The sequence below is a fragment of the Zootoca vivipara genome, chromosome 2 (assembly GCF_965207765.1).
Source record: "Zootoca vivipara chromosome 2, rZooViv2.hap1.1, whole genome shotgun sequence".
NCBI classification, from domain to species: Eukaryota; Metazoa; Chordata; class Lepidosauria; order Squamata; family Lacertidae; genus Zootoca; species Zootoca vivipara.
The window spans coordinates 120,394,565-120,420,660 of record NC_142584.1 but is presented as its reverse complement, the minus strand read 5'-3'; the positions used below and the strand labels follow the sequence as shown (position 1 = coordinate 120,420,660).

General features: G+C 43.1%; 2 protein-coding genes across 2 annotated transcripts; both read left to right on the top strand.

The window, feature by feature from the left end:
- Nucleotides 1-1,339: 1,339 nt before the first annotated feature.
- On the top strand, nucleotides 1,340-6,773 carry LOC132591784 (vomeronasal type-2 receptor 26-like). The gene is made up of 5 exons (XM_088663906.1): nucleotides 1,340-1,602; nucleotides 1,702-2,511; nucleotides 4,057-4,284; nucleotides 5,175-5,301; nucleotides 5,875-6,773. Exons 1-5 carry the CDS (start codon nucleotides 1,438-1,440, stop codon nucleotides 6,771-6,773), a joined length of 2,229 nt encoding a protein of 742 aa, XP_088520032.1. The 5' UTR covers nucleotides 1,340-1,437.
- Nucleotides 6,774-15,123: 8,350 nt separating this feature from the next.
- On the top strand, nucleotides 15,124-25,861 carry LOC148687228 (vomeronasal type-2 receptor 26-like). The gene is made up of 6 exons (XM_088662569.1): nucleotides 15,124-15,332; nucleotides 17,696-17,987; nucleotides 18,811-19,596; nucleotides 23,108-23,338; nucleotides 24,568-24,694; nucleotides 24,865-25,861. The coding sequence occupies exons 1-6, from the start codon at nucleotides 15,124-15,126 to the stop codon at nucleotides 25,761-25,763; spliced, it is 2,544 nt and encodes an 847-aa protein (XP_088518695.1). The 3' UTR covers nucleotides 25,764-25,861.
- The last annotated feature ends 235 nt before the right edge of the window (nucleotides 25,862-26,096 follow it).

Sequence of the window (26,096 nt, the reverse complement as noted above, 5' to 3'; positions counted from 1 at the left end):
GTGTTACATTAGGAAGAAAGGGGAGGGGGAGGGGCCATGGTGAGTGGGGTTGGGGTCAGGTGACGGTGTTTCTATTTCACTTAATGTATGTGTGGTGCTTTGTGTCAGCATTGCTTCTGCAGGTTCTCTTTGCTATTCGCTTGTGTTCCTTTGGTGGTGAGAGAAGGTGGGGTTGGCCTAGGGTGGGGTTGCTTGTTTGTGATTGGCTGTGGTGAATTTTGTTTCCATGTGCGAGTGGGGTGGGTGTTTTAGAATCAGATTAGCCATACTGATTCATATGCTGTTGGTGGATTCTTGTCGTTGTCCTGTTGGGCTGTGTATGTGATGAAGGGGAGCCATACCAGGCTGAAGCGGTCTTAGAATCATAGAATCAAAGAGTTGGAAGAGACCACAAGGGCCATCCTGTCCAACCCCCTGCCAAGCAGGAAACACCATCAAAGCATTCTTGACATATGCCTGTCAAGCCTCTGCTTAAAGACCTCCAAAGAAGGAGACTCCACCACACTCCTTGGTAGCAAATTCCACTGCCGAACAGCTCTTACTGTCAGGAAGTTATTCCTAATGTTTAGGTGGAATCTTCTTTCTTGTAGTTTGAATCCGTTGCTCCGTGTCCGCTTCTCTGGAGCAGCAGAAAACAACCTTTCTCCCTCCTCTATATGACATCCTTTTATATATTTGAACATGGCTATCATATCACCCCTTAACCTTCTCTTCTCCAGGCTAAACATACCCAGCTCCCTAAGCCGTTCCTCATAAGGCATCATTTCCAGGCCTTTGACCATTTTGGATGCCCTCTTCTGGACACATTCCAGCTTGTCAGTATCCTTCTTGAACTGTGGTGCCCAGAACTGGACACAGTACTCCAGGTGAGGTCTGACCAGAGCAGAATACAGTGGATAGAATACTTCTATTTGTCCCCATGTCAGTTTCAGTTCATTGGTTAGTTTTTCTAGTAAGGCTGTTTTCCATATTACTTGGTGCCATTGGTCCATGCTTATTCTTGACAGGTCTCTTCCAGTGTCTGGTAATGGCGTTTCTGGCTGCTGAAAGTAGGTGGATTATGAGTTCTTTGTGGTGTAGGTGAGCATTATTTTATTGGAAGATGTTTAGTAAGTCCAATTCTGGGGTGACTTCTAATACTTGCATAGCACCATTTTTATTCTGAAGCAGGAAATGGATTTTCACCTTGAAACACCCCTCACGACAAACATAACAGCTATTCTTTGGTGATCAAATCAGAGTTATTTTCATTAAATGGTGAAGAACAGTTTCAAATTGTTTTATTAATCTGTTTGTTGCAGTTTATTGCCATCAGCTAGACACTACTGGCACATCTTGTCTTTCCTGTTCACCATCCAGGAGATCAACGGTGACCCCAGGCTCTTACCCAACATCACCCTGGGCTACAACCTCTATGAGAACTATTTTGATGCAAGGATGACTTCCGATGTCATGCTAGACCTGCTTTCGGGTGGGGAAAGCAACATCCCAAACTATACCTGTGGAAAAGGGAATAATAACCTGCTGGCTGTTCTTGAAGGAGCCAATTCTGTAATCTCAAAACAGATTTCGACCATGTCAAGCATCTACAAAATTCCACAGGTATGAAGGATAGTATAAAACCCCACTTTTTCTCCAAGGGAGTCAAGATTCTTATATTGAGACCAAAACAAATCACTAATCTCTCCCTTCTCTCACTAGACCAGCCATGGTTTTAATGCTCAGGCTATGGATGATAAATCCCAGTTCCCTTTTGTCTACCGGATGCTCCCCAAAGAAGATACTCAATCCCAGGGGATTGTCAAGCTGCTCCTGCATTTTGGATGGACGTGGGTTGGCCTCTATGCTTCAGACAATGAGAATGGAGAAAGGTTTGTGGGTGCCCTGACATCTCTGATGATCCACAGTGGAATCTGTGTCGCCTTCACACATAGACTAGCAGAAAGCAATCCGTATCAATCACTCTCACCAAAGGTGCCATTTATCATATGGAGACAAGTCAGTGTATTTGTTTACTATCAGAACACTTACACAGGATGGGGACCAATCATGGCACTACAAAATATAATCATGGGAGAAGTTGGGGTAAGAGTTTGGATCACAACAGATTTTCAGGACATCAACATGAATTTGCATTCGGATCCAAAGGATTTCCAGAACATCCATGGTTCCTTCTCATTTATAATGAACACCAAAAAAATGACCAGACGTGATTACTATACACCATCTTCATATCTCCTTTATTGGTTTTGGAGGAAAGCATTTTATTGCTTATATTCAAAGCATACCTTGTCTGTGAAAGGGCGGACAAGATGCGCCCAGAAGGAGAAGCTGGAGACTCTGCCCCAGGAAGAGCTGGAGAGATCTCTGTCCCAAGACAGCTACAGCACATACTTCCATGTCCATGTTGTTGCACACGCTTTACATGCTGCATGTTCATCGAGATCAAAACGGATGCTGAGGATGAGTGGAACAGACAGTTTGGGATGTCAAAGTCTACAGCCATGGCAGGTATTTCCTTTAACCTTTTTGCAAACTTCAATCCATCTTCCCAACTGTGGAATAAAATCTAGTAGCGAGACAAAGAATTTGTCCTTTTCTGAAGCAAATCCAATTGATGAGGTTCTTGTGCAGATCAACATTTCTTCCCACCATGGGGATTTCATAAGAAGACCCTCCCACTTTCCGATGGTTTACTCCTTAGTGCTCTGAGAGAAACCCAGACATCTTGGCTGAAGTTGGTCTGTCCTCATCTCCTCCTCTGCCTCTGCTGGCCTTCGGTGAGCAGCTGCAACACAGATGGAGCAGGGACACAAGCCTCCTGGTCACACAGGTCGGCCCCATGATGCTGAGATGTTTTCTAATTGAGCCTTTTCTATTTTAATGTTTATATGCTTCTCTCTCTCTCTCTGTGTGTGTGTGTGTGTGTGTGTGTGTGTGTGTGTGTGTGTGAGAGAGAGAGAGAGAGAGAGAGAGAGAGAGAGAGAGAGAGAGAGAGAGAAAGCTGCTTGGTTTATAATATATCAACAGAACAGAATTATATAAAGTGCTGAAAGTTTCAAAACAGTACCAACCAACTGTGTACAGTATAAAACAGAAGACAAAAAGAATAACCAGAGCAGGGACCTTTTTCTCGTGCTGAAAATGTTTAAAATAATTGGAACTTTCTAACTTTGTGTCCAATTATTTAACAGCTTTGCTTTCAATAACATTTTCAGCATGAGGAAAAGGTCCCTGTTATGGCTATTCTTTTCATTTTCTGTTTAATAATTGGAACTTCCTAACTTTGTGTCTGGGATGTGGGTGGCGCTATGGTCTAAAACCATTGAGCCTAGGGCTTGCCGATTGGAAGGTCATAGAATCATAGAATCATAGAGTTGGAAGAGACCACAAGGGCCATCCAGTCCAACCCCCTGCCAAGCAGGAAACTCCATCAAAGCATTCCTGACATATGGCTGTCAAGCCTCTGCTTAAAGACCTCCAACGAAGGAGACCCCACCACACTCCTTGGCAGCAAATTCCACTGTCAGTGGTTCAAATCCCCAGACGGGGTGAGCTCCCATTGCTCTGTCCCAGCTCCTGCCAACCTAGCAGTTCAAAAGCACGTCAAAGTGCAAGTAGATGAATATGTACCACTCCGGCAGGAAGGTAAACGGCATTTCTGTGCACTGCTTTGTTTTCGCCAGAAGCAGCTTAGTCATGCTGGCCACATGACCAGGAAAAACTGTCTGCGGGCAAACATCGGCTCCCTCGGCCAGTAAAGCAAAATGAGTGTTGCAACCCCAGAGTCGTTCACGACTGGACTTAACTGTCAGGGGTCCTTTACCTTTACATTTTTTAACCTTGTGCAGAAATTAGCACCATGGGTGTAACAAGGCAGTGTTTGTCACAATTGGCACTGTTTCTGTTCTTCTACAATGTTTCACTTCTACTAAGATGTATACTGGGATGGAATGACTGGCTCTCAAATTGAACTACGGTAGGTCAGTGGTTCCCACTGGGGGTCCCTGTAACTGTAACTGGAGTCTGTGGCACCATATATATGTTTCATTCCAGCTTCATCCCTACTTAAGAGCAACCCAGTTTTCTAATACCTCCATGGGTGGAATGCATTTGGATGAGAATGGGGAGCTGCCAGGCAACTATGACATTGTCAACTGGGTGATGTTTCCCAACGAGTCTCGTGCCAGAGTGAAAGTTGGGAGTATCGAGAGAGAGACATCCGTCGACACAAAGTTCACTATCAACCCAGATGCTATTTTGTGGCCCCAAAGGTTTAACCAGGTGGGGGACACTTTTTCTGTATGGTATCTGTTGATATACATTAATTTCTGGAATAAGTATGGTTTATGTGTGTGGTATGGAAGCTGTACTTCTCAGGATAGAGCAGGGCTGTCCAGAATTATTAAAACAGCAGAAAGCATTATTGGCTGCTCACTCTCCACCTTAGAACAAATCTACACCACCAGGTGCCATAGAAAAGCACTAGACATATCAAGAGATCCAACGCACCCTGGTCACCATTTCTTTGAGCTCCTGCCATCGGGACGGAGATACAGAACAATGCAGGCAAGAACAAGCCATCTCAGGAACAGTTTCTTCTCCAGAGCGATTTTGGCCTTAAATGGAAAGCCTGGACTTTGAAGTCATCTTATTTTACTTGTTATTTTGTATTATATTTGCTGTTTTTAATTAGGTTTTGTAGTAATTTTGGATTATGTGGAATGCTTTATCTGAGTGGATGTAGCAACTGAGTAATTTCGTTGTTTCCGCAAGGGGACAATTACAATAAAGATATCTTAATCTTAATCTTAATAATTTACACAGAACTTGGACTACACTCCTTTGCCCAGTGAAGGGGTGGGAGCTGATATCCAAGGGTGTCCCCCTCATACCGTGAGCCCCATATCCATGGACATGGAATAGCCACATTCCATTTTGAAATCCGGAAATTTGGGGTTGACAGTGACACCATATATATGAATAGAAAGGAGGAGAATGAATGTTGAAACAAACAAGGAGACACACCAAAGAGGTTTTTTTTGAGGAACGTACCAAAAGTCCTGGCAGGGTTAGTGGTCCATGAGATGCTGTTGGCTCCATTCCAAACTCTATCAACCACTTCCATAGACAGAAATTGTCCCCTTGATGCACCTTCCTCTCTTTGTGCTTAGACTGTGCCTTGCTCCAGATGCACCGATAGCTGCCACCCTGGATATTTCAAGGTGATTCAAGAAGGAGAGCCGGTTTGCTGCTATGCTTGTTCTCCATGTGCAGAAGGGACCATATCCACTCAGAAAGGTGGGTGAAGATACACTCAGACATTTTCTGTTGAGATCCAAGAGCAATTTCTAAACAGGAATCTAGGGCTGGATCTAGACATAAAAAAAAAAAAAGTTTCAGGAAAACGTGTTGTAAACATCATAATGGGAAATCACATTGCCAAAAGACAGAACTCTACAGTGCCATCTGGTGTCACAGTGTTATAACACATTTAAAACACTTTTTTATTTGTTATGTTACTACTGTAGCTGAGTCCCTGGTTCGGCTTCAGAGTTTGTACTCATCTCCCACAAAACAAAAAACAAAACAAAACAAAACACACCTTCACTGCCAAGGTGAAGGTACAGAAATGTGTTTTAACCAGGCAAAGAGAGCCGGACAATGAAGATACCTCTGAGATACCTCTGGAGGGAGGTCATTGCAGCTCAGCTTTACCTACATCCCAAGGGGATGAAAAGTGAGAAAAATCTTGTGTGTCAACTCTATGTCCTTGGAGGAAAGGAGGGATGCAACAGTGAAAATTAAATAAGTACACTAACAAAACATTATAGATGCAAGGAATACTAAAGGCACTCTTTTTCTCATTCTCAGATGCAACACACTGTACCAAATGTCCAGAAGATCAGCATCCAAACAAGGACCAAGATCAATGTATTCCCAAGATTATCAACTTCCTAGACTATGAAGAGTATTGGGGAATCCTCTTGGCTTCCCTTTCCCTCTTCTTGTCATTAGTGGCAGCATTTGTGTTGACAATCTTCATTAAATTCCTAGAAACTCCCATAGTCAAAGCCAACAACCGGGACCTCTCCTACATCCTCCTCATCTCTCTATTGCTCTGCTTTTTGTCCTCCTTCCTCTTCATTGGCCAGCCAAGGAAAGTGACCTGCCTTCTCCGACAAACAGTCTTCAACATCACCTTCTCAGTTGCTGTCTCTTCTGTCTTAGCAAAAACCATCACTGTGGTGCTGGCCTTCCTGGCCACTAAGCCAGGGAACAGGGTGAGGAGATGGCTGGGGAAGAACTTGGCCCACTCCATTGTCATTTCCTGCTCCAGTGTCCAAGTTGTCATCTGCATCACCTGGCTGGGACTTTCTCCTCCATTCCCAGAATTTGACAAGAGCTCCCAGCTTGGAGAGATCATTGTCCAATGCAACGAAGGCTCTGTTGCCATGTTTTACACTGCCCTTGGCTACATGGGCTTCCTGGCTGCCATCTGCTTCACGGTGGCTTTTCTAGCCAGGAAGCTGCCTGGGGCCTTCAATGAAGCCAAGCTGATCACCTTCAGCATGCTGGTCTTCTGCAGTGTTTGGGTGTCCTTTGTGCCCACCTACCTGAGCACCAAGGGGAAATTCATGGTAGCCGTGCAGGTCTTCTCCATCTTGGTCTCCAGTGCTGGGCTTCTGGGATGCATCTTCATGCCCAAATGCTACATTATTTTACTGAGGCCTGATCTGAACACGAAGGAGCATCTGACAACAAAACACTAAGGACAACATCGGATCTGTAATAGGGCAGAACTCTAATAAAGAGTTTGAAGCAGCCCCCTGCCCAATTGAACTCTCTTGTTCAGGTGTTGGAAGGCAACAGAGTATCTCCTCCTGTCACCTTCTCAACCATATATTTAATTAGGCTTAATTTGGGGCTAGATCCAGGGGGGTATGTCCCGAATTGGCCTGGGTTGGGTAGAGGAGGAGCTGTGCACTACTCCTTAGTAGTAAGTAAAATACTTACTAAAATACTTACTAATAAATACTTCCTCAGCAGAATCTGAACCAGAACCATGGCTTCCTGTTGGGACAAAAACCATTTCTGGATGGGATCCATTCCACAAGTATGTTATGGTGCAGAAATATGGGGATTTCTAAAATGAAAGAAATAAAGAAAAAAGAATACAGAAATTCCCCAGAATAAATAGAGTTGTGTTAACTTTTTATTAGGCATCATACCTCCCTCCACCTCCCAAAAATGACCTGTTTTGCCATCTGAGTGACAATATTAAGGAGAAATGTTTGTGGTGTTGATAAGTTAGATTCTTCAGGGGATCAAACTCTTCCCTGAGAGAATTCCTGGTTTCAATAATTATTTTAACTGTGTAATGCATTTTATTGTGTTTTAAGTTTTTCTTTCTTGAAACGGCTTCAGCTATACAAATAAATAATATTCATATTCATATTTGGATAGGATCCAAGGCGTGTGGCTTTCTAATTCGCTTCTTTTTCCACAGCACAATAGTTACTTATTTCAAACTTCCATACATCATACTATTCTGTTCTATTTGGAGTGGTTCTGCAGTTTTTGGAGTGGTTCTGCAGTTCCTTGCTTCTGTCATTGAATACATAAACAGTCTTTTATTTTCTTTAGGTAGTTCCGCACCTATTGTTGTTGTTGTTTAGTCGTTTAGTCGTGTCCGACTCTTCGTGACCCCATGGACCATAGCACGCCAGGCACTCCTGTCTTGCACTGCCTCCCGCAGTTTGGTCAAACTCATGTTCGTAGCTTCGAGAACACTGTCCAACCATCTCGTCCTCTGTCATCCCCTTCTCCTTGTGCCCTCAATCTTTCCCAACATCAAGTTCTTTTCCAAGGATTCTTCTCTTCTCATGAGGTGGCCAAAGTATTGGAGCCTCAGCTTCACGATCTGTCCTTCCAGTGAGCACTCAGGGCTGATTTCCTTCAGAATGGATAGGTTTGATCTTCTTGCAGTCCATGGGACTCTCAAGAGTCTCCTCCAGCACCATAATTCAAAAGCATCAATTCTTCGGCGATCAGCCTTCTTTATGGTCCAGCTCACACTTCCATACATCACTACTGGGAAAACCATAGCTTTAACTATACAGACCTTTGTCGACAAGGTGATGTCTCTGCTTTTAAATATGCCATCTAGGTTTGTCATTGCTTTCCTCCCAAGAAGCAGGCGTCTTTTAATTTCATGACTGCTGTCACCATCTGCAGTGATCATGGCGCCCAAGAAAGTAAAATCTCTCACTGCCTCCATTTCTTCCCTTTCTATTTGCCAGGAGGTAATGGGACCAGTGGCCATGAACTTAGTTTTTTTGCTGTTGAGCTTCAGGCCATATTTTGTGCTCTCCTCTTTCACCCTTATTAAAAGGTTCTTTAATTCCTCTTCACTTTCTGCCATCAAAGTTGTGCCATCTGCATATCTGAAGTTGTTATTTCTTCCGACAATCTTAATTCCGGCTTGGGATTCATCCAGCCCAGCCTTTTGCATGATGAATTCTGCATAGAAGTTAAATAAGCAGGGAGACAATATACAGCCTTGTTGTACTCCTTTCCCAATTTTGAACTAATCAGTTGTTCCATATCCAGTCATAAATAAGCGTTCCAACAAAACCTATTCTCATGACCTTCTAAATCCAATAGATTAGTGCTTTCAATATTATCCACTCCTTTAGTCAGCGGAGGCATGCTGCCTCATAGTACTAACAGAAATCTGGCAGTGAGAATCCACCTCACTTCTAAGTATCCGTTATAACTATTCTTGGTTTCTTCTCCTGCCAGATAAATCTAAAATGTGTTCTGGAACTTTCCAAAACTTTCAGTTAGTTCTGGAAAGAATGAACACTCACTCGCCCCAACAAGACTGACAGATGGAGGTCTAGATCCAAGAGAATACTCCTACCTGAGCACTCCTTCAGCTGACCACAAGCACCAAGCCTCGTCACTCTTTCTCTGACAGGCCCATACCATAGTCCGTTAAAAACTCAGACTGGAGCACCCCAGGAGTGGTTCTAATTGTTTAATTATTGAAACAGTTTGTTGTTGTTTCAATTATATATTGTTGTAATCCATCCTGACACTTTATGGTAAAGAGCAGATAATAAATCTTTTAAAAAGAAATAAAAATATACAGTGTGAAATTATTTGTCCTTCTTTTGGTTTGTATTCAAAGCATAAAGCAGGAAAGTGAGTAACCCTAGCATAAATTATTGGGATGCTGTTCAAAGAATACTTAGATACCTGAAAGGTACGCAAAACTAGTGTATAAAATTATCTGCATCTAATTCTAGTGATTTACAGGTGTTTGTGGACAGTGATTTCACAAATTGTCCATCAACTAGAAAATCAACAAGCGGTTGGTCTAGTGGTCATGTTCAGAAATTCACTAATTGGTTGGAAATCCAAAAAGCAAGGTTTTGTTGCCACATCTACATATGAAACAAAATTTTCTGCGTTATCGGACTTCTGGTCTAGCTGCCATTGAAAGCCGGCGGGGAATATTCGGGCTCCGAGGTTCCTGGCGCCCCAGAGGGGGGGTAGAGCCGTTCGAGCGAAGCAGCCACCCTGAGAACCCCCAAATTTGGCTTTTTGGGGACCTGGATACCCAGCTGAGCTCCTTCAAGCCCCGTTCGCCGCCCGACAACCTCCTTTTTCGAGGGGGTGATGTGCGCAGGCAGAGCGGGACGGAGCCTTGGGTCAATTCGCTACCTCTGAGGCGTTAAGCTCCGAGCCGGCAACAACGCGCGCTAGATACCTTCAAAGCAATGATCTGGATTTGTAAGTAAGGAAATCTTTTAATTTGGAAGAAATTTGGACTCAGGAGGGGAATTTAAAAGCAAACGGAGGTCGTTCCCCCCCCCACCGAGAAATTAATCTGCAATTGCCGAGCCTGCAGCCATAGTGCTGGAACGGGACTTTGGACTTTGCAAAAAATTCATTTAAATACCTCCCTGGTGGTAGCGGAGCCAAAGGGAGGTGAGTGACTGTTCAGTTTGGATCTCTGCAAAACTTGGGTTTAAAAAAGAACGAGCTCTCCGGTAGCGGGGTGGCAGAAACCTGGATGTACTGGCCAGCTAGTAAGGATTTCCTCTTGGTCACAACAGCCCATGCGCCATATTGCAACTTGAGAAGACAAAGGACTGAGCTAGTCAAAATAATCGGGCATGATGTGTGAGAAAATGATGCAAAGTGTGTGGGGAAAAGTCCAAGAGATGATGACGGGAGTTAAAGAATATGCAAGACTCACAAAGTTATGCATTGTAACACTACACCGACCTCTTTCTGATGACATTGTGACACAGACTGAAACAACTGAAAGTAATAACATTAATCTTTCGAGAGAAGAACTCCAAGAGGAGCTCCAGACACTGAACGAAGTGCAACCGGTGGGAGAGACTGCAGGGACGTAGGTTGCAAAAAAAGAGCTACACTGTATAGAGATGCCCAGGAACTGTTTCTCTCAGTGAGAGAGGGAGAGCAAGTTCCTGGAAACAATCAAGCTGTGTCAAAGACTAAAGAAATGGCCTGGACTCGAACCTCCCTAGTGAGAGAGGGGAGGCAAGAACCAGGCGAAGATTATGCCAATTGGGACGTCAAAGAGAAAGGAAAATTGGACTGGGGTTGGCAGATGGGCCGGTGGAATGAAGAAGCTGGGCTGGAGTGGGTGAGAGATGGAGTGGGATGAGAGGTTTATCGTATTTTAAGGACTGATTAAATGGTTTGGAAATGGATTGTACGCAGGAGTTGGTTGGGATATCCAGGGGACTGTCATCCGGTGGAGGAGAGGGGATTTTAGGTTCTAATTATGAAATGGGGTGAAAGAATTTTAGATTTTAAAAGTTAGAATATTTTTAGCAAAATTAAGAGGCTAAAGGGGAATAATTAGAGGATTAATAATCAGAGTAAGAAGAAATTTTCATGTGTTATATGGAATTTTGATGTTTGGTATAATGTTAGATTTTTAGAATTGTTTAACAGGAAAATTGCCAATTAGGGGCTAAAATTAGGCTCGGGATGGGGGGAGCGGGGAAGTCAAAGCTATGAAAGTGTTACCGGTATGAATATTAGATTGGTCTTTTGCTTTTTTGTTCTTCTTTTTTTCTTTTTTCTTTTTTTTTTGCCTTTGTTCTTTGTTTTTTCCCCTCTCTCTTTCCCTTTTTTGATGTTTGTTTTTATGATATTATGATATTATGATATAAGATGAAGAAACAAATGGGAATTTTAAGTTTAAAATGCTAATAAAAATAATTTGAAAAAAAAATTCTGCGTTATCACATGGTATATGCAGGTACTGAATGACCTAGGGAATGGAGTGCTATTGCCTGTGACAATCTATGAGGATAATCAGGCTTGTATTTGCAATTGCTAGTTCAGGGAACACTACAGCACGTGTAAAACGTGGTAATAAAGTTTTTCAACATTAAACATTATGTACAACACAAGGTTTTTAAGCTTGTTTATTGTCAATCACAGGAAAATCTTTCAGATTCATTTACTAAAGCTTTTCCTAGAAAAATAAAAAAAATCCTTCAGTAGCACCTTAAAGACCAACTAAGTTTTTATTTTGGTATGAGCTTTCGTGTGCATGCACACTTCTTCAGATAGAGTGCAACATGTTAATTTAATTGTAAGACTGAATCTTGTGGATAAAGTATGTGAATAAATTAATTTTTTATCTTTATATACTTCTGCTCTTCAAACCTTTAGGGGAGTGTCATGTGACAAATGTATTTGAGAGCAGAAGCCATAAAGGAAGCAGTAAAGGAGTCTAGAAATGTTGTGAAATGCTGAAAAGCTGCAGAATCATTTAGCATGCTGAATCACTGTGACTCATCTTGAAGATGACTCTTTCTCTGTATAAGGATTGTAAATGCTTGCAGGCAGACTCAGTCTCTCTCTCTCTCTCTCTCTCTCTCTCTCTCTCTCTCTCTCTCTCTCTCTCTCTCTCTCTCTTGTGTGTGTGTGTGTGTGGTGGAGCCTGTGCTCTGCGAAGCCTGTGCTCTCAATTGAGGCTCCGTGTGACTCAGTAACTCTGTGTATGCTCTGAAGCTAGTTTAATCTTCTGTCCACTATGCTGTAATTCGCAAACGAGTTTATTTTAACTCAGTAAAGCTTTATTCTTCTACTGAAAAAGACTGTGTTACTTATTTACACTGTGCGTCAGTTAGTGACCCCTGTTCTAGAATGGTAAACATTAAAAACATTTGGAAAAATGAAAAAGCTTGGTTGGGAGTAAGGATTTAAAATAAGAACTCTGCCCTACTTAAAAATGAGAGACAGGCTGACATGAGCACACCTTGTGTCTGTCCCAATGCTTCACATTGGCACAAGGCAAAGTCACTTCCACTCCATCCACTGAAATCACTCTTAGTGTTGTATCTGAGCTCGGGATTGAAAAGTTAGGCAGCTGCGAAGGACGCTCAGAGACGTGGAGTATTTGAAAGTGAAAAAAATTATTCATTGCAGGCTTGCAATAAACAATATTTGACTCAGCTTTGGTTTTCCAAAGAGCTGGCCCAGAACACAGTTTTGCATCAAATTTTATACCTTAGGAATAAACCTTACATCATAAAACAATTCATTAGATTGGTCAGTTTCAAACAAAGAAGAACCAATGATTTTCAGGCATGAGCCTTCCGCTTTTCCACCTTGAACCAAATATGGGGCATCCGGAATGGCCACACAGGATGAGCGCATCCTATCCTTATTAGGCATAGTGAATTTGCAAGAGGTACAACCTTTATACCACACATACTGAAACCTCTGTCCTAGTTATCAGCATTCAGTTTCCTTGGGTTTCCAAACCCCTCCTTTCTCTGTATAAGCTCACGTCCAGCGTTCAACCTCTATAGAGACAAGCTAGGTAAAGCTCCAACCTAGGTACATCCCTATTTCCAATACAGTTACAGACAATCATTGGTATACAGAAAAAGCAATACAATAATCAATACAGAAAGACAAAATGGTTAATTGATACATTCAAAGCATAAACTTTTAATGTTTGATGGATTTATGTATTTTAATATTTTGTTGGAAGCCGCCCAGAGTGGCTGGGGGAACCCGGCCAGATGGGCGGGGTATAAATAATAAATTATTATTATTATTATTATTATTATTATTATTATTATTATTATTATTATTAGCCCTGGCTAAAAGGCAAGAGACACGTACAGACATTTATATTTACCCAAAGCCTATTTCCAAGAATGTCCTTCTCCTCATCATAAAGTCCCGGGCGTCCTACCAACTTAGGAACAAAACATTCTGGAAAGGAGAAGTTTCTACCAGGTGGCTTATGTAAACAAGGATACTGGCTGTCAAAACATTTCTCAGCGTCCCTCATTATCTCTTTAGCAGGGAAAAGAGACTCAGAGAAATGATTTTTAAGAACCTTTATAACAGAAAGACTTTTATGACTCATTTCTCACAGTGATGTATCTTGGGGAGAATAGGCCTCTACCTGAGAAAGCATAGACTCACACCTTATGGTCTACACACCCAGGTACAACACTCGGCAGTTGGGGTCTCTGGCCTGGTGTTGGAGGACCACAGCCATGCAGAGGTTGTCACTGCGCTGGACTGGGACTTCATCAGCAGATCACAACCCTGCTCCGAGATCTTCAGTGGTGGCTCCTTTGTTACTGAGCCAAGTTCAAGGTTTTACCAAAGCTCCTAACAGCTTGGGAAGAGTTGGTTGGAGGAATTGCCTTATTCCATATGTGTCCACTTATCTGCTTTAGGTTGAAAAACTGGCACAATTGCTGGTGCCTAGTGTTTTTTGAAAAAGAAAAAGAAAAGAAAAAGTTGCTGGTACTCACCATGAAGTGTTACTCATAGCTGCCAAGTACCCCGTTTTCCCCGGGAAACCCCCGTTTTTACTTACCTTTTCCCGGTGGTCCCCCGTATCACTTCGTCTCCCGTTTTTCTCCGTTCTTTTCTCCTGCCGGCGGCCATTTTTTTCTTTCCGGTTTGCCCTTCTATGGGCACCAAAAATGGCCGCCGGCGGCTTCAAAAGTCACATCTACGCATGTCCAGAAGGGCATAGACGCGACTTCCGGTGGCGGTGGCGGTGGCGGCCATTTTTGGTGCCCATAGATGGGCGGAGCGACACCGGAAGTTGCGTCGACGCAACTTCCGGTGTCACGCAGCTGCCGGTCCTGGATTCTGCAGTCCGGGACTTGGAAGGTAAGGTGTTACTTCATGCCACACCTTGAATATTTTTTTGGGGGAGGTGCCACTACTGTGTACCGTTGAGTCCGCCCAGAGAAAAGCACTGCTGGTGCCACACAATGACAGCTTCACTGTATTCTTTTCAGTGCCTGGGAAAACAATTTTTATTGAGGGATAACTGTTCAGTGTAGAAGTTGAGTTGTTCTTTAGTCTATCTTTAGCTTCATTTTTTACTTAACAATATTTTGGATTTCTAAATACATCAGTTTTTATATTGTCTTCTCCCTAGATTTTTTATTTTTTTTATTTTTGTGGTTTGTTATGTAATCTTCTATCTACAATAAAGTGGTCTGTGAATTTTGTTTAAAAGAAAAATAGAGATTTAGGCAACATCATGGAGATGGATAAGGCTATAAACAGCTACTAGCCCTTATGAATATGAGCTGCTGCACTGACTCCTTCCTTGTGGGGCTCCCTTTGGGGCAACTGGCTGTCCATTTTGAGAAGAAGATGCTGGAGTTTCAGGGCCCTTCACCTGATCCAGTTTCAACATAGCTGCCAAGTTTTCCCTTTTCTCGCGAGGAAGCCTATTCATAAGGGAATTTCCCTTTAAAAAAGGGAGAACTTGGCAGCTATGAGTTTCAGGGCTCTTCTGATGTCAATCATGTTCAGCCAAACTCAACTTTCTCCCTCCTAGAAACTTGTCAGTCTCTTGAGTCAACATGTTTTTCTCCTGCTCTGCACCTGCTCCTAGAGGAGACCTTTCTTCCCCTTATAATTATCAGAACCACAGTGATCTATTTTGTCCCCCATGCATACCCTTCAAATCAAGAGGAGCAGGAGGTTATTTGCAAGAGTTTAGGCTTCTTCTGAGCTGGCTGTGGAGTTGAGAGGAGCAGTCAGAAAGGAAGTGTAGCAGGTGGATTCAGAATGATAACACTGCTCTTGTTGCTCCCTCTTGTAACCTGTGGGATGCAGCAGAAGGCGAAATGCTCACTGAATCTGATCAGGGATTTCAATTATGCTGTGAATTTTTACAGGCCAGGAAACCATCTCATTAGTGGAATCTTATCTTCAAGATTCCTTGGAGATCGTTTGCCCTTTACCTTCTACAGCACCCCCTTTAACTCTGTTGATACGTGAGTAATGTGTTGATGTGTTTCTTCTACACTCGCGTTCTCTTGATGCACGTGGGTCAGCCCCTCTGAGATGAAAGCGACTGAAGTTAGGGTGGGTCTCTCCTGGAGGACTATGGGGTCCTGGAGGTTTATGGAGGTATATGGGGTGTGGCTGTTGCAGGTCTTCAGTAGTCAGCAAATTGACATTCATTCTCTCATTGTGTCTCATGGAACCCGGGAGCATTTTTTGGCACGAAAACTGTGAATTCCTCCAACTTTCAACCCAATAAAATCCTCTAGAAATTTACGAATTAGTGTCCCAGGACTGAGCCACTACCCTCACCTAGAGATGAATGAGAGATTGGTTCTCTCATTCAGAAAAGTGGAAGTTGAAAGACAAGCTTGTTGTTTATAGCTCAGTGCAATGATAGATGGGGAGCACAATTTTCAATGCACAATTATTTTCCCCAGGCACAAAGCAATCTATGCAACTGAAAAAAAATCTAACTCTCTCTTATGCTTAGGCAGGTGCTCTTCTCATGCTTTGATTCCAAATATGCCAACCCTTTTATGGGAAGCAATGTTTGTGAGATATAGAATGCCTGGAGAAGACCTTAGAGACAGTGGTAGCTACTGATCACTGGACAAAGCGGAGCTGGGCTTCCTCCCTGCCCTCATGGGGTGGTGGATTACAAGCTGTGAAAAGCTGCTGAGTGTGAGAGATTGAAACAAAAAAAAATGGAAGCTTTTCATTTGTAAAAAGATACATGTATAAAGTAGGATTTCCCCACAGGGTAAGGTTAACATGTGGAAATGTATCCCAGTACTGCCCACCTAACCAAAGGCTTTACTGTACATATGTATTCTCTAAAGTTGCCCAACTCGGGAGATTAAGACCACCAGCAGGTCTCCAGTGTCTGATACTTGTCAATCAATAAGCATGATAATATAATTCCAGATTTGGAATTCCAAAGCCACCTTCCTTAATTTGTAATGGCACTTTCTGCAATGATATTCTGAGTACATTTGACCTCCAAAGACATTTCCTAACCAGGAAATTTATATTTTGGAAATATGTTTGGGATATTAAAACTGGAAGTCTTCTCAGGATATAAATAAATATGGGGATAATGTTCATTTTGAGAGAGTTCACCCTTTGTCACTTTTTGGATTAGTTGCAGTTTCTGAGTCACCTTCAAAGGTAGCTCCATGTAGCGGGAGATAACCAGAGCATGCACCACTCTGCTGAGGCAGTCTAAGGGCAAGTTTTCAGCCAGCGTACTAGATGGAGATGGTAGACAGCTGCCCTGGACACAAAATGGACCTGCGCCTCCATGGACAGCTGTGAGTCCAAAATGACTCCCAGGCTGCGCACCTGGTCCTTCAGCGACACAAATACTCCATTCAGGACCAGAGAGTTCCCCACAACTGCCCTCCCGCTGTCCCCACCAAAACAGTACTTCTGTCTTGTCAGGATCCAACCTCAATCTAGATTCAGGTAGGTAGCTGTGTTGGTCTGACACAGTTGATAGAAATAAATAAATTTTGTCCAGTAGCACCTTAGAGACCAACTAAGTTTGTACTGGGTATAAGCTTTTGTGTGCGTGCAAACTTTTTCTTTCGTGCATGCACACAAAAGCTTATACGCAGAACAAACTTAGTTAGTCTCAAAGGTGCTACTGGACAAAATTTATTTATTTCTATCAACTGTGGGTTAAACCACTGAGCTTGCTGATCAGAAGGTCGGCGGTTCGAATTCCTGCAACGGGGTGAGCTCCCATTGCTCGGTCCCAGCTCCTGCCAACCTAGCAGTTTGAAAGCACGTCAAAAGTGCAAATAGATAAATAGGTAAACAGCGGGAAGGTAAACAGCATTTACTTCTGGTTTGCCAGAAGTGGCTTAATCATGCTGGCCACATGACCTGGAAGCTGTATACCGGCTCCCACGGCCAATAAAGCGAGATGAGTGCTGCAACCCCAGAGTCGGTCATGACTGGACCTAATGGTCAAGGGGTCCCTTTGCATTTACCTTTAAGGTGCTACTGGACAAAATTTATTTATTTCAACGTCAATCTGTTAGCCACCATCCATCCTCCAACTGCTTCTAGACACTCACACAGGACATTCACCGCTTTTACTGGTTCTGATTTAAATGAGAGGTAGAGCTGGGTATAATTTGCATACTGATGAACATCCAGCCCAAACCCCTAATTTGTGTCCTGCTTTTTTCTCCATTCCCCTCTCCTGCAAAGATATCATGGACATTGTCCTACTGTTCTCTGCTGACTGGGCTCCTTTCCCATTGGGTTTGATTTATACAAAAAAGAATGTGACTTTCAATTTCACTGAATCAAATGTCACTATGTGGCATAATTCTTTTTGCAGTTCTGTGAATAAGAGGGGATGGCAAATTCTCAGCTTCTTGCTGGCCGTTCAGGATGTCAATCATAACCCCAGGCTCCTACCCAACATCACCCTGGGCTACAGCATGTATGAGACCTATTTTGATGGAAGAACCACTTCTGATGCTCTGACAGATCTGCTTGCTGGTGGGAAAATCAATATTCCAAACTACACCTGTGGAAGGCAGAAAAGGTTACTGGCTGTTCTTGAACGGGGTGAATCCGACATCTCCATGCACATTGCCAGCATATTGGGAATTTACAAAATCCCACAAGTAAGAATGGGCTTTGCCATCTCATGAAACAATAAATTATGCTGAGGATACTATAACCATTTTAATAAATAAATTGAGCAAAATGATAGTAATAAAGGGACATAATGCTAAATGTACAACTGCTTCTATATAAATATTCTTTAATGTGCATTTACGCACCAATAAATAACTGATCTTTTTCCTTGTGAAATCTACAAATAGTGTAATAAAAAACCATGCTAAAGGTGAAATAATACTTGGATGATAATATAATCATAATGGTATGATTTCATCTACGATTGACATATCTCAAAAAAGGCAATCTAGCCAAGACCTTTAAAGAATAATGGAAGAAAATAGCTTAATAGATATTTGGAGATTCTAAAATCCTACTGATAAGGACCTCACTTTCTATTCTCATGTCCACAATTCATATTTCCATTGAGATTTTCTCTATTTGCTTCATGCCCATTAACAAAGATGACTAAAACTGAAATCCACCCTATGACTTATGATTATGTCCCTTTATAAACTTTACACTGATAACAAGTTAATACAACAAGGATCTACAAATCTTCCACCCCTCAAAAAAAACCTCCTAGCGTTCAGAAGCTATAATTATATCTATTCCTAACAAATGGACCTAAACCAGCTGAATAATATAGAACACCTCCTTTGATGCTAAGATATGGTCCTGTGTAATTGCTAAGCTTTTAAGTGGTTTATACATTGCAAAAAATACAAATAAATTTATTTATTTCAAATAAGTTTGAGGTTGATAATTAAATTTGTCATCCAATATTTGTCCTGGAAAGCAAAGCATCAGTCTCTCTTCTCTCACCAGCTCAGTTCTGGCTTTGTTCTTCATGATAAAAGACAGTCCCCTTTTGTCAACTTGATGGTCCCAAATGAAGAAGCTCAGTACCAGGGGGTGGTCCAACTCCTTCTGCACTTCAGATGGACATGGGTCGGCCTCTTTGCTTCAGACAATGACAATGGAGAAAGGTTCCTGAGCACATTGACACCTCTGATGAGCAAAAGGGAAATTTGTGTTGCCTTCACTGAAAGAGTACAACGGGAAACGTCCTTGTGGTTTCCCCATGAACCATCTGCCATATGGAGACAAGTCAATGTATTTGTTTACTATGCAGACTCTCAGTATGGATTTTTTGTTGTCATAGAGGTACAATCTTTCTTTGAAAGGACACAAACCAGGGGGAAAGTCTGGATCACCACAGGTGATCTTCAGGACAACATCTTGTTTTATGAGACGGAAGCCTTCCGATATGCCCATGGTTTTTTGTCATTTGTAACGAAGTCCCTAAAAGGGGCAAAAAAGAACCACTATGAGCCAATAGCTTCTGCTCATTGGCTGGAAGCATTTGTATGTTCAGATTCAAAGCATGCCTTATCTGTGAGAGGTTGGGAAAGATGCTGGGAGAAGGAGAATCAGATGCTGCTGCCCCAGGAGGAGATTGAAGGAATCCACTCCCAAGACAGTTATATCACTTACTACAGTGTCCAAGTTGTGGCTCAGGCCTTGAATGCAGCCTATTCATTCAGATCAAAGCGGAGGTTGATGGTGGGTGCAGGAGATGAGAGGAAACTTCAAAGTCTACAACCATGGCAGGTATGGCCACTCAACACACACACACACACACACACACACACACACACACACACAATTTATTGTTGTTGTTTAGTCGTTTAGTCGTGTCCGACTCTTCGTGACCCCATGGACCATAGCACGCCAGGCACTCCTGTCTTGCACTGCCTCCCGCAGTTTGGTCAAACTCATGTTCGTAGCTTCGAGAACACTGTCCAACCATCTTGTCCTCTGACGTCCCCTTCTCCTAGTGCCCTCAATCTTTCCCAACATCAGGGTCTTTTCCAAGGATTCTTCTCTTCTCATGAGGTGGCCAAAGTATTGGAGCCTCAGCTTCAATTTATTAGTTTACATTTATTAGTTTACAAAAATACATGCATTGTCTTTTTTCAGGTTCTGCTTGCACAGATTGGTTTCATTTGGTGTGAGACATTAGTGTTACATACAGGGTTAGTTTAGGAAGAAAAGAGGGGGAAATAGGGGGAGGAGGAATGGTGTGAGAGAGGTTGGGCACGGCTTAGGTGTGGTTGATTGTGCAGTGAGATTTGGTTTTGTGTGTGAGTGGGGTGTGTGTGTATTTTTTGATCATGTTAGCCAGAGTAATTTGTATGCTGTCAGCGGATTCTTGTCATTCTCTTGTTGGGCTATGTATGTGATAAAGGGGAACCATACTGGGGTGAAGGTGTCTTCTTCTATTTGTCCCCGTGTCAGTTTCAGCTTATTGGTTAGTTTTTCTAGTAAGGCTGTTTCCCATACTTTTTTGATACCGTTTGTCCAATTTTTAGCCGTGACAGTAACAGGCTGTTTTTGAAATGAAAGGCACAAATACAGGATGGGGGGATATCTGGCTTGAGAGCAGTACATGTCAACAGTGTGATGCAGCAGCTAAAAAAGCCAATGCAATTCTGGGCTGCATCAAGAGGAGTATAGCATCTAGATCAAAGGCCTGGAAACAATGCCTTATGAGGAACAGCTTAGGGAGCTGGGTATGTTTAGCCTGGAGAAGAGAAGATTAAGGGGTGATATGATAGCCATATAAAAGGATGTCATCTAGAAGAGGGAGAAAGGTTGTCTTCTGCTGCTCCAAAGAAGCAGACACGGAGCAATGGATTCAAGCTACAAGAAAGAAGATTCCACCTAAACATTAGGAAGAACTTCCTGACAGTAAGAGCTGTTCGGCAGTGGAATTTGCTGCCAAGGAGTGTGGTGGAGTCTCCTTCTTTGGAGGTCTTTAAGCAGAGGCTTGACAGGCATATGTCAAGAATGCTTTGACCACAAGGTTTTTGAGGATCGTATCCATTTCCTCCGGGGTGATAGGACTGTCCATGAATTCCTGTTCCTCGTCAGTTAAGGTTGTCATGCTCAGTCCTGCTAGGAATCTTCGGATATCCTCCTTGGGCGGGTTGTGTGAGAGGTGTATAGGTTGGAGTAAAATTCCATGGATTATTGAGTTATTTCTTTGGGGGAGAATGTTATGTTGCCGTCTTTTTTGGTGATACAGTGTATTCTTGTTTTGCGTATAACATGTTGATCTTTTTTGTTGTTGTTGATTTCTAGTGAGTCTAGTACCCTCCTTTTTTGTTCTATAAGTTTAAGGCGTTTTCTAGCTCCTTTCTAGTGTTCCTCCTTTTGTAGCGTGATGAGAGGGCCGTGATGTCTTGTTCTATTTTGCTCATTTTTTAAGAGGTTTGTTTTTTTAAGGGATGCTTTCTCTTTTATGCAAGCTCCTCTTGTGATCGCTTTCATTTCATCTCAAAGGAGGGGGGTTGTTATATTGTCTATCTACATCATTTTCTTTCAAGTAGTTTTGGAGAGTTTTTGTGAGAGTCCCTCTAATCCCTCTAATTAGCTTATTTGTGTTTGGGACGGGACTGAAGGACCATGATGGGGTGGTTTGTGTTTCTTCTCCTAACTTCTACTTGTTTGTTGATTCAACCAAGGGGATCAATGCTGGTGTGAGCAGAATGCTATCTAGTCTGGACTGTGCTGTGGTGCCTGGAATGGAATGTGTAGCCGGTGTATCCCAGGTTTTCTTCACCCCATATGTCATAGAGACCCCTGTGTTTTTTAGCCATTTGTTGTTGTTGTTTAGTCGTTTAGTCGTGTCCGACTCTTCGTGACCCCATGGACCATAGCACGCCAGGCACTCCTGTCTTGCACTGCCTCCCGCAGTTTGGTCAAACTCATGTTCGTAGCTGCGAGAACACTGTCCAACCATCTTGTCCTCTGTCGTCCCCTTCTCCTAGTGCCCTCCATCTTTCCCAACATCAGGGTCTTTTCCAAGGATTCTTCTCTTCTCATGAGGTGGCCAAAGTATTGGAGCCTCAGCTTCACGATCTGTCCTTCCAGGGAGCACTCAGGGCTGATTTCCTTAAGAATGGATAGGTTTGATCTTCTTGCAGTCCATGGGACTCTCAAGAGTCTCCTCCAGCACCATAATTCAAAAGCATCAATTCTTCGGCGATCAGCCTTCTTTATGGTCCAGCTCTCACTTCCATACATCACTACTGGGAAAACCATAGCTCTAACTATACGGACCTTTGTAGGCAAGGTGATGTCTCTGCTTTTTAAGATGCTGTCTAGGTTTGTCATTGCTTTTCTCCCGAGAAGAGCCATTTGTAAGAGTCCCTAATTGTTTGGGGTTGCCTTCAGAGGAAGGTTGCCCATGGTGTTGTAGGGTGGGTGTCTTTCAGGAAGATGCTTCTCATATTTAGGTTGAGGTCACACTCCAAGGACTGCTTCCCCTTTGGAGAAGGAGAGGAACTTGTTTAGAGTTTTCTGGATGAACTCGAGTTGTTTTGAGTTTAGGGCATATATGGAGCCAATTGACAGTTTAGCTTTGCCATCTAGTGTCCCTTTAGCGAAAATGAATCTGCATCTTTTGTGTTTTAGCACTGTCTCGTGGCTTTGAACTTCAGGTCTCTACTGAGTATTATGGCTACTCTGCGGGCCTTTCCTGAACCTGGTGCAATCCATTGTTGACTGAAGCAGGGATCACTCAGGAATTTGCTTCCTTTGGGTGGGTTGTGTATTTCCTGTAGGAAAGGAATGTGTGGTTTCATGGTGTTTGCATACGAGGTGATGCATTTTCTTATGATGGGGTTTCCCAACCCCCTCACATTTAATGTAATTGCTTTTAGGCTAGCCATCTTGCTTATCTAATTTGGGTTGCCCTATGTCTCTCACCTTGTATTTTCTATCAAACCTACTAAGTTGCGCTGACATAAAGTGTGATGGGTGGGGAAGGAAGGGTAGAATTAGATATGGGTTAAAGAGTGGGGGGTAGGTTACAGAAATGGCCTCTCGCTTTTTGAAGATTGTGATTTATTTTCAAACGCTGGAATAATCAAAATAGGAATATAACATACTCTACAGGTGTCTTGGGAAAACTGGGACAGCTCATTTTCTTCTCATGTGCGCACAGCAGCCATGTCCCCATATAACAAGTGAATGAATATCCAACCAATGATTTCCACCTCCAAATATCTTTAAAATCAATATATGCCACCCAACATGGCTTTCTCTTTTGTTCTAGCTTCATTCATTCTTGAAAGAAGTCCATCTGTCTTCTAATACTTCAACTGATTCACAGCACTTGGATGAGAATGAGGCACTGGCCATTGACTTTGATATTGTGAATTGGGTGCTGTTTCCTAATAATTCTCATGCTGGTGTGAAAATTGGGAGCATAGAGAGACAGAAGTCCTCAAATTTAAAGTTCACCATTAACCCAGAATCAATAGTATGGCCCACACTGTGTAAGAAGGTAGGATAAATGTTAATATCTATGGTATATTCTACATCCTAACAGCTTGTTGAACATTACTTATGAGGCTTTTATTGCAGTCATTAACACTTCCTTGGCGCTAAATAACAATGAGCTTAATGGATCTCACTGTTGAATAAGCACGTATAAAATCTGACAATGAATAAGAGGCTTACAAAATCTGACAATGAATAAGAGGCTTACAAAATGAATTGCAAAACGAACAGCTGTAACAAATATTTATTAATCTAGTTGGGAAAGCTTCCTAAAATGAAAATTGGAAGTGCAGATATGCCTCACGAGCAAACAGGGTGCCGCCTTCATGCCAACCTCAACAATGCCATTTAGCCTTTGGAGCAAAGCAGAAATCAGTCAGTCCGGACTTATTTCACAACTGCACAAACACATAGCGGATGTGATGGTAACTGTACCAGGAGTTGTTTTAGTGCAGCACTTTGTAGGAATTTTTTTATGATGGCTGGTTCAATTCTCATGTTTGTTCTTATTTTTATCCTAGCATTGCCGTTAGGCTCCTCCATGCTACCTGGATTGTCTGTATGTGTAAGGGTGCTGTTGCGGCTACTCTTGAGTAACAACATCCTAGTCTGCTCTGTCTTTAAGAGTTCTATTTTGCATAGTATTTACAGTGCAGAGATAGCAAAAACATGACCTCTCAGTCACTCGCGGAATCTGGGAGTGGACGCCTCCTGTTACGCATCTAGCATAAGAGCTTGGGAACCCCAAAATGCCCCCCCTGACCTTACGCTTCGGCGCGCACCTTAAATCAGAAGCGGCTGCCTGTTCCCCTCCACCTGTTGATCAGGGCGGTGCAGGGGCTCTCCTACATCGCTGAGCCTTAACTGCTCCACCCCGCTAACTTCCTCATTTCCCCCACCTGACCCGCTGCTGCTGATCTCACTGGTCGAGGTGCTGGTGTGGAGGGTGGACGGAGGCTCCCTGTGCTGGGCGTCCCCTGACAGTATGTATAGAAAAGTGCAGTTTATCAATGTTAAAGGGAAGAAGCAGAAACACTAAAGAGATTTCACAGCTATGCTGCTCTACAAAAAGCTAAAAAGAAATCACTCCTAATTGGGGCCTGAGCTCACTTTGGGCCATTGGAAGTAAAGATGCTTTTAATGTTTCAGTGTTAGTGTTATTCCGGGGATCCTTCCAATACTGAACAATCCATTTCCTAGAGCCTTGATGCTCCTCCTTCTATTGATTTCCAGACCACACCTCATGCAAGATGCACAAAGAGTTGTTGCCCTGGATATGCCAAGAAGATTCAGGAAGGGAAGCCTCCGTGCTGCTATGACTGTGCTCCCTGCTCAGAAGGGACAGTCTCCACTCAGGAAGGTAAGACACAACATCAGTGGAAAGAAACCATGGATTGAAACTTCTCTACCAGTGAACACAGTGTCCTTTCTTGATCTCATATGCCAACCATTCCTCACAATGTTAACAGCATTCAGACTGTTCTGGGGGTAAGACTGTTAGCATACTGAAGTCTCTTTTTCTCTGTGCAGATGCCAACGAATGCACCAAATGTCCAGAAGATCAGCATCCAAACAAGGAGCAAGATCAATGTGTCCCCAAAGCAATCACCTTCTTGTCCTATGAAGATTTTTTGGGGAAACTCCTGGCTTCCTTTGCCATACTCTTTTCCTCAACCACAGGCTTTGTTTTGGGAATCTTCATGAAATACAATGAAACTCCCATAGTCAAAGCCAACAACCGGGACCTCTCCTACATCCTCCTCTTCTCCCTCCTGCTCTGCTTTTTGTCCTCTTTCCTCTTCATCGGCCAGCCAAGGAAAGTCACCTGTCTTCTCCGACAAATGGTCTTCACCATTGTTTTCTCATCTGCCATCTCTTCTGTGTTGGCAAAAACCATCACTGTGGTGTTGGCCTTCTTGGCCACCCAACCTGGGAACAGGCTGAGGAAATGGCTGGGGAAGAGTCTGGCCAACTCCATTGTCATTTCCTGTTCCACTGTCCAAGTTGTCATTTGCATCACCTGGCTAGGACTTTCTCCCCCATTCCCGGACTCTGACATGAGCTCCCTACCTGGAGAGATCATCTTGCAATGCAACGAAGGGTCTGTTACTATGTTTTATTCTGCCCTTGGCTACATGGGCTTCCTGGCTGCCATCTGCTTCACGGTGGCTTTCCTAGCAAGGAAATTGCCTGGGGCCTTCAATGAAGCCAAGCTGATCACCTTCAGCATGCTGGTCTTCTGCAGTGTTTGGGTGTCCTTTGTGCCCACCTACCTGAGCACCAAGGGGAAATACATGGTAGCTGTGCAAGTCTTCTCTATCTTGGCCTCTAGTGCTGGGCTTTTGGGATGTATCTTCATACCCATGTGCTACATTATTATTCTGAAGCCCGAACTGAACACGAAGGAGTACCTGATGGCAAAAATATAAACAGAGAGAGAGAGAGGGTCAGGTCTGGCGTAGGCATGTGGATTAGCTGAGGCACAGGATACCCAGCAGGAGTGATGACGAGGGACCAAACACCCCACATTAAATGAAGAGTTGCTGTCCCCGAGTCAGGTGGAGATGCCTGCACTGATTCATGACCCACCAGGGCAGTCAGAAGGTGTGCTCCCTGCTGGGAATACTGAGCTGGCAGAAGATAATGAGTTGGGGGGGGGGCTTTAGGAGGGACAGCTGTAGCCGATACTCCTGAGGAGACCCCTCAGCCTCAAACCCCTAGTGTCACAACACCTGAAGTGAGACGATCTAGTAGAAGTCGCA

What these genes read in the sequence shown, in the direction of transcription:
- LOC132591784 (XM_088663906.1), top strand. Translation starts at nt 1,438, where the DNA reads ATGACTTCCGATGTCATGCTAGACCTGCTTTCGGGTGGGGAAAGCAAC. An exon ending in GCATCTACAAAATTCCACAG is followed by an intron (nt 1,603 to 1,701) that starts GTATGAAGGATA and finishes TTCTCTCACTAG; the next exon opens with ACCAGCCATGGTTTTAATGC. An exon ending in GACCATATCCACTCAGAAAG is followed by an intron (nt 5,302 to 5,874) that starts GTGGGTGAAGAT and finishes TCTCATTCTCAG; the next exon opens with ATGCAACACACTGTACCAAA.
- LOC148687228 (XM_088662569.1), top strand. Translation starts at nt 15,124, where the DNA reads ATGATAACACTGCTCTTGTTGCTCCCTCTTGTAACCTGTGGGATGCAG. An exon ending in AAAGTCTACAACCATGGCAG is followed by an intron (nt 19,597 to 23,107) that starts GTATGGCCACTC and finishes CTTTTGTTCTAG; the next exon opens with CTTCATTCATTCTTGAAAGA. An exon ending in GACAGTCTCCACTCAGGAAG is followed by an intron (nt 24,695 to 24,864) that starts GTAAGACACAAC and finishes TTCTCTGTGCAG; the next exon opens with ATGCCAACGAATGCACCAAA.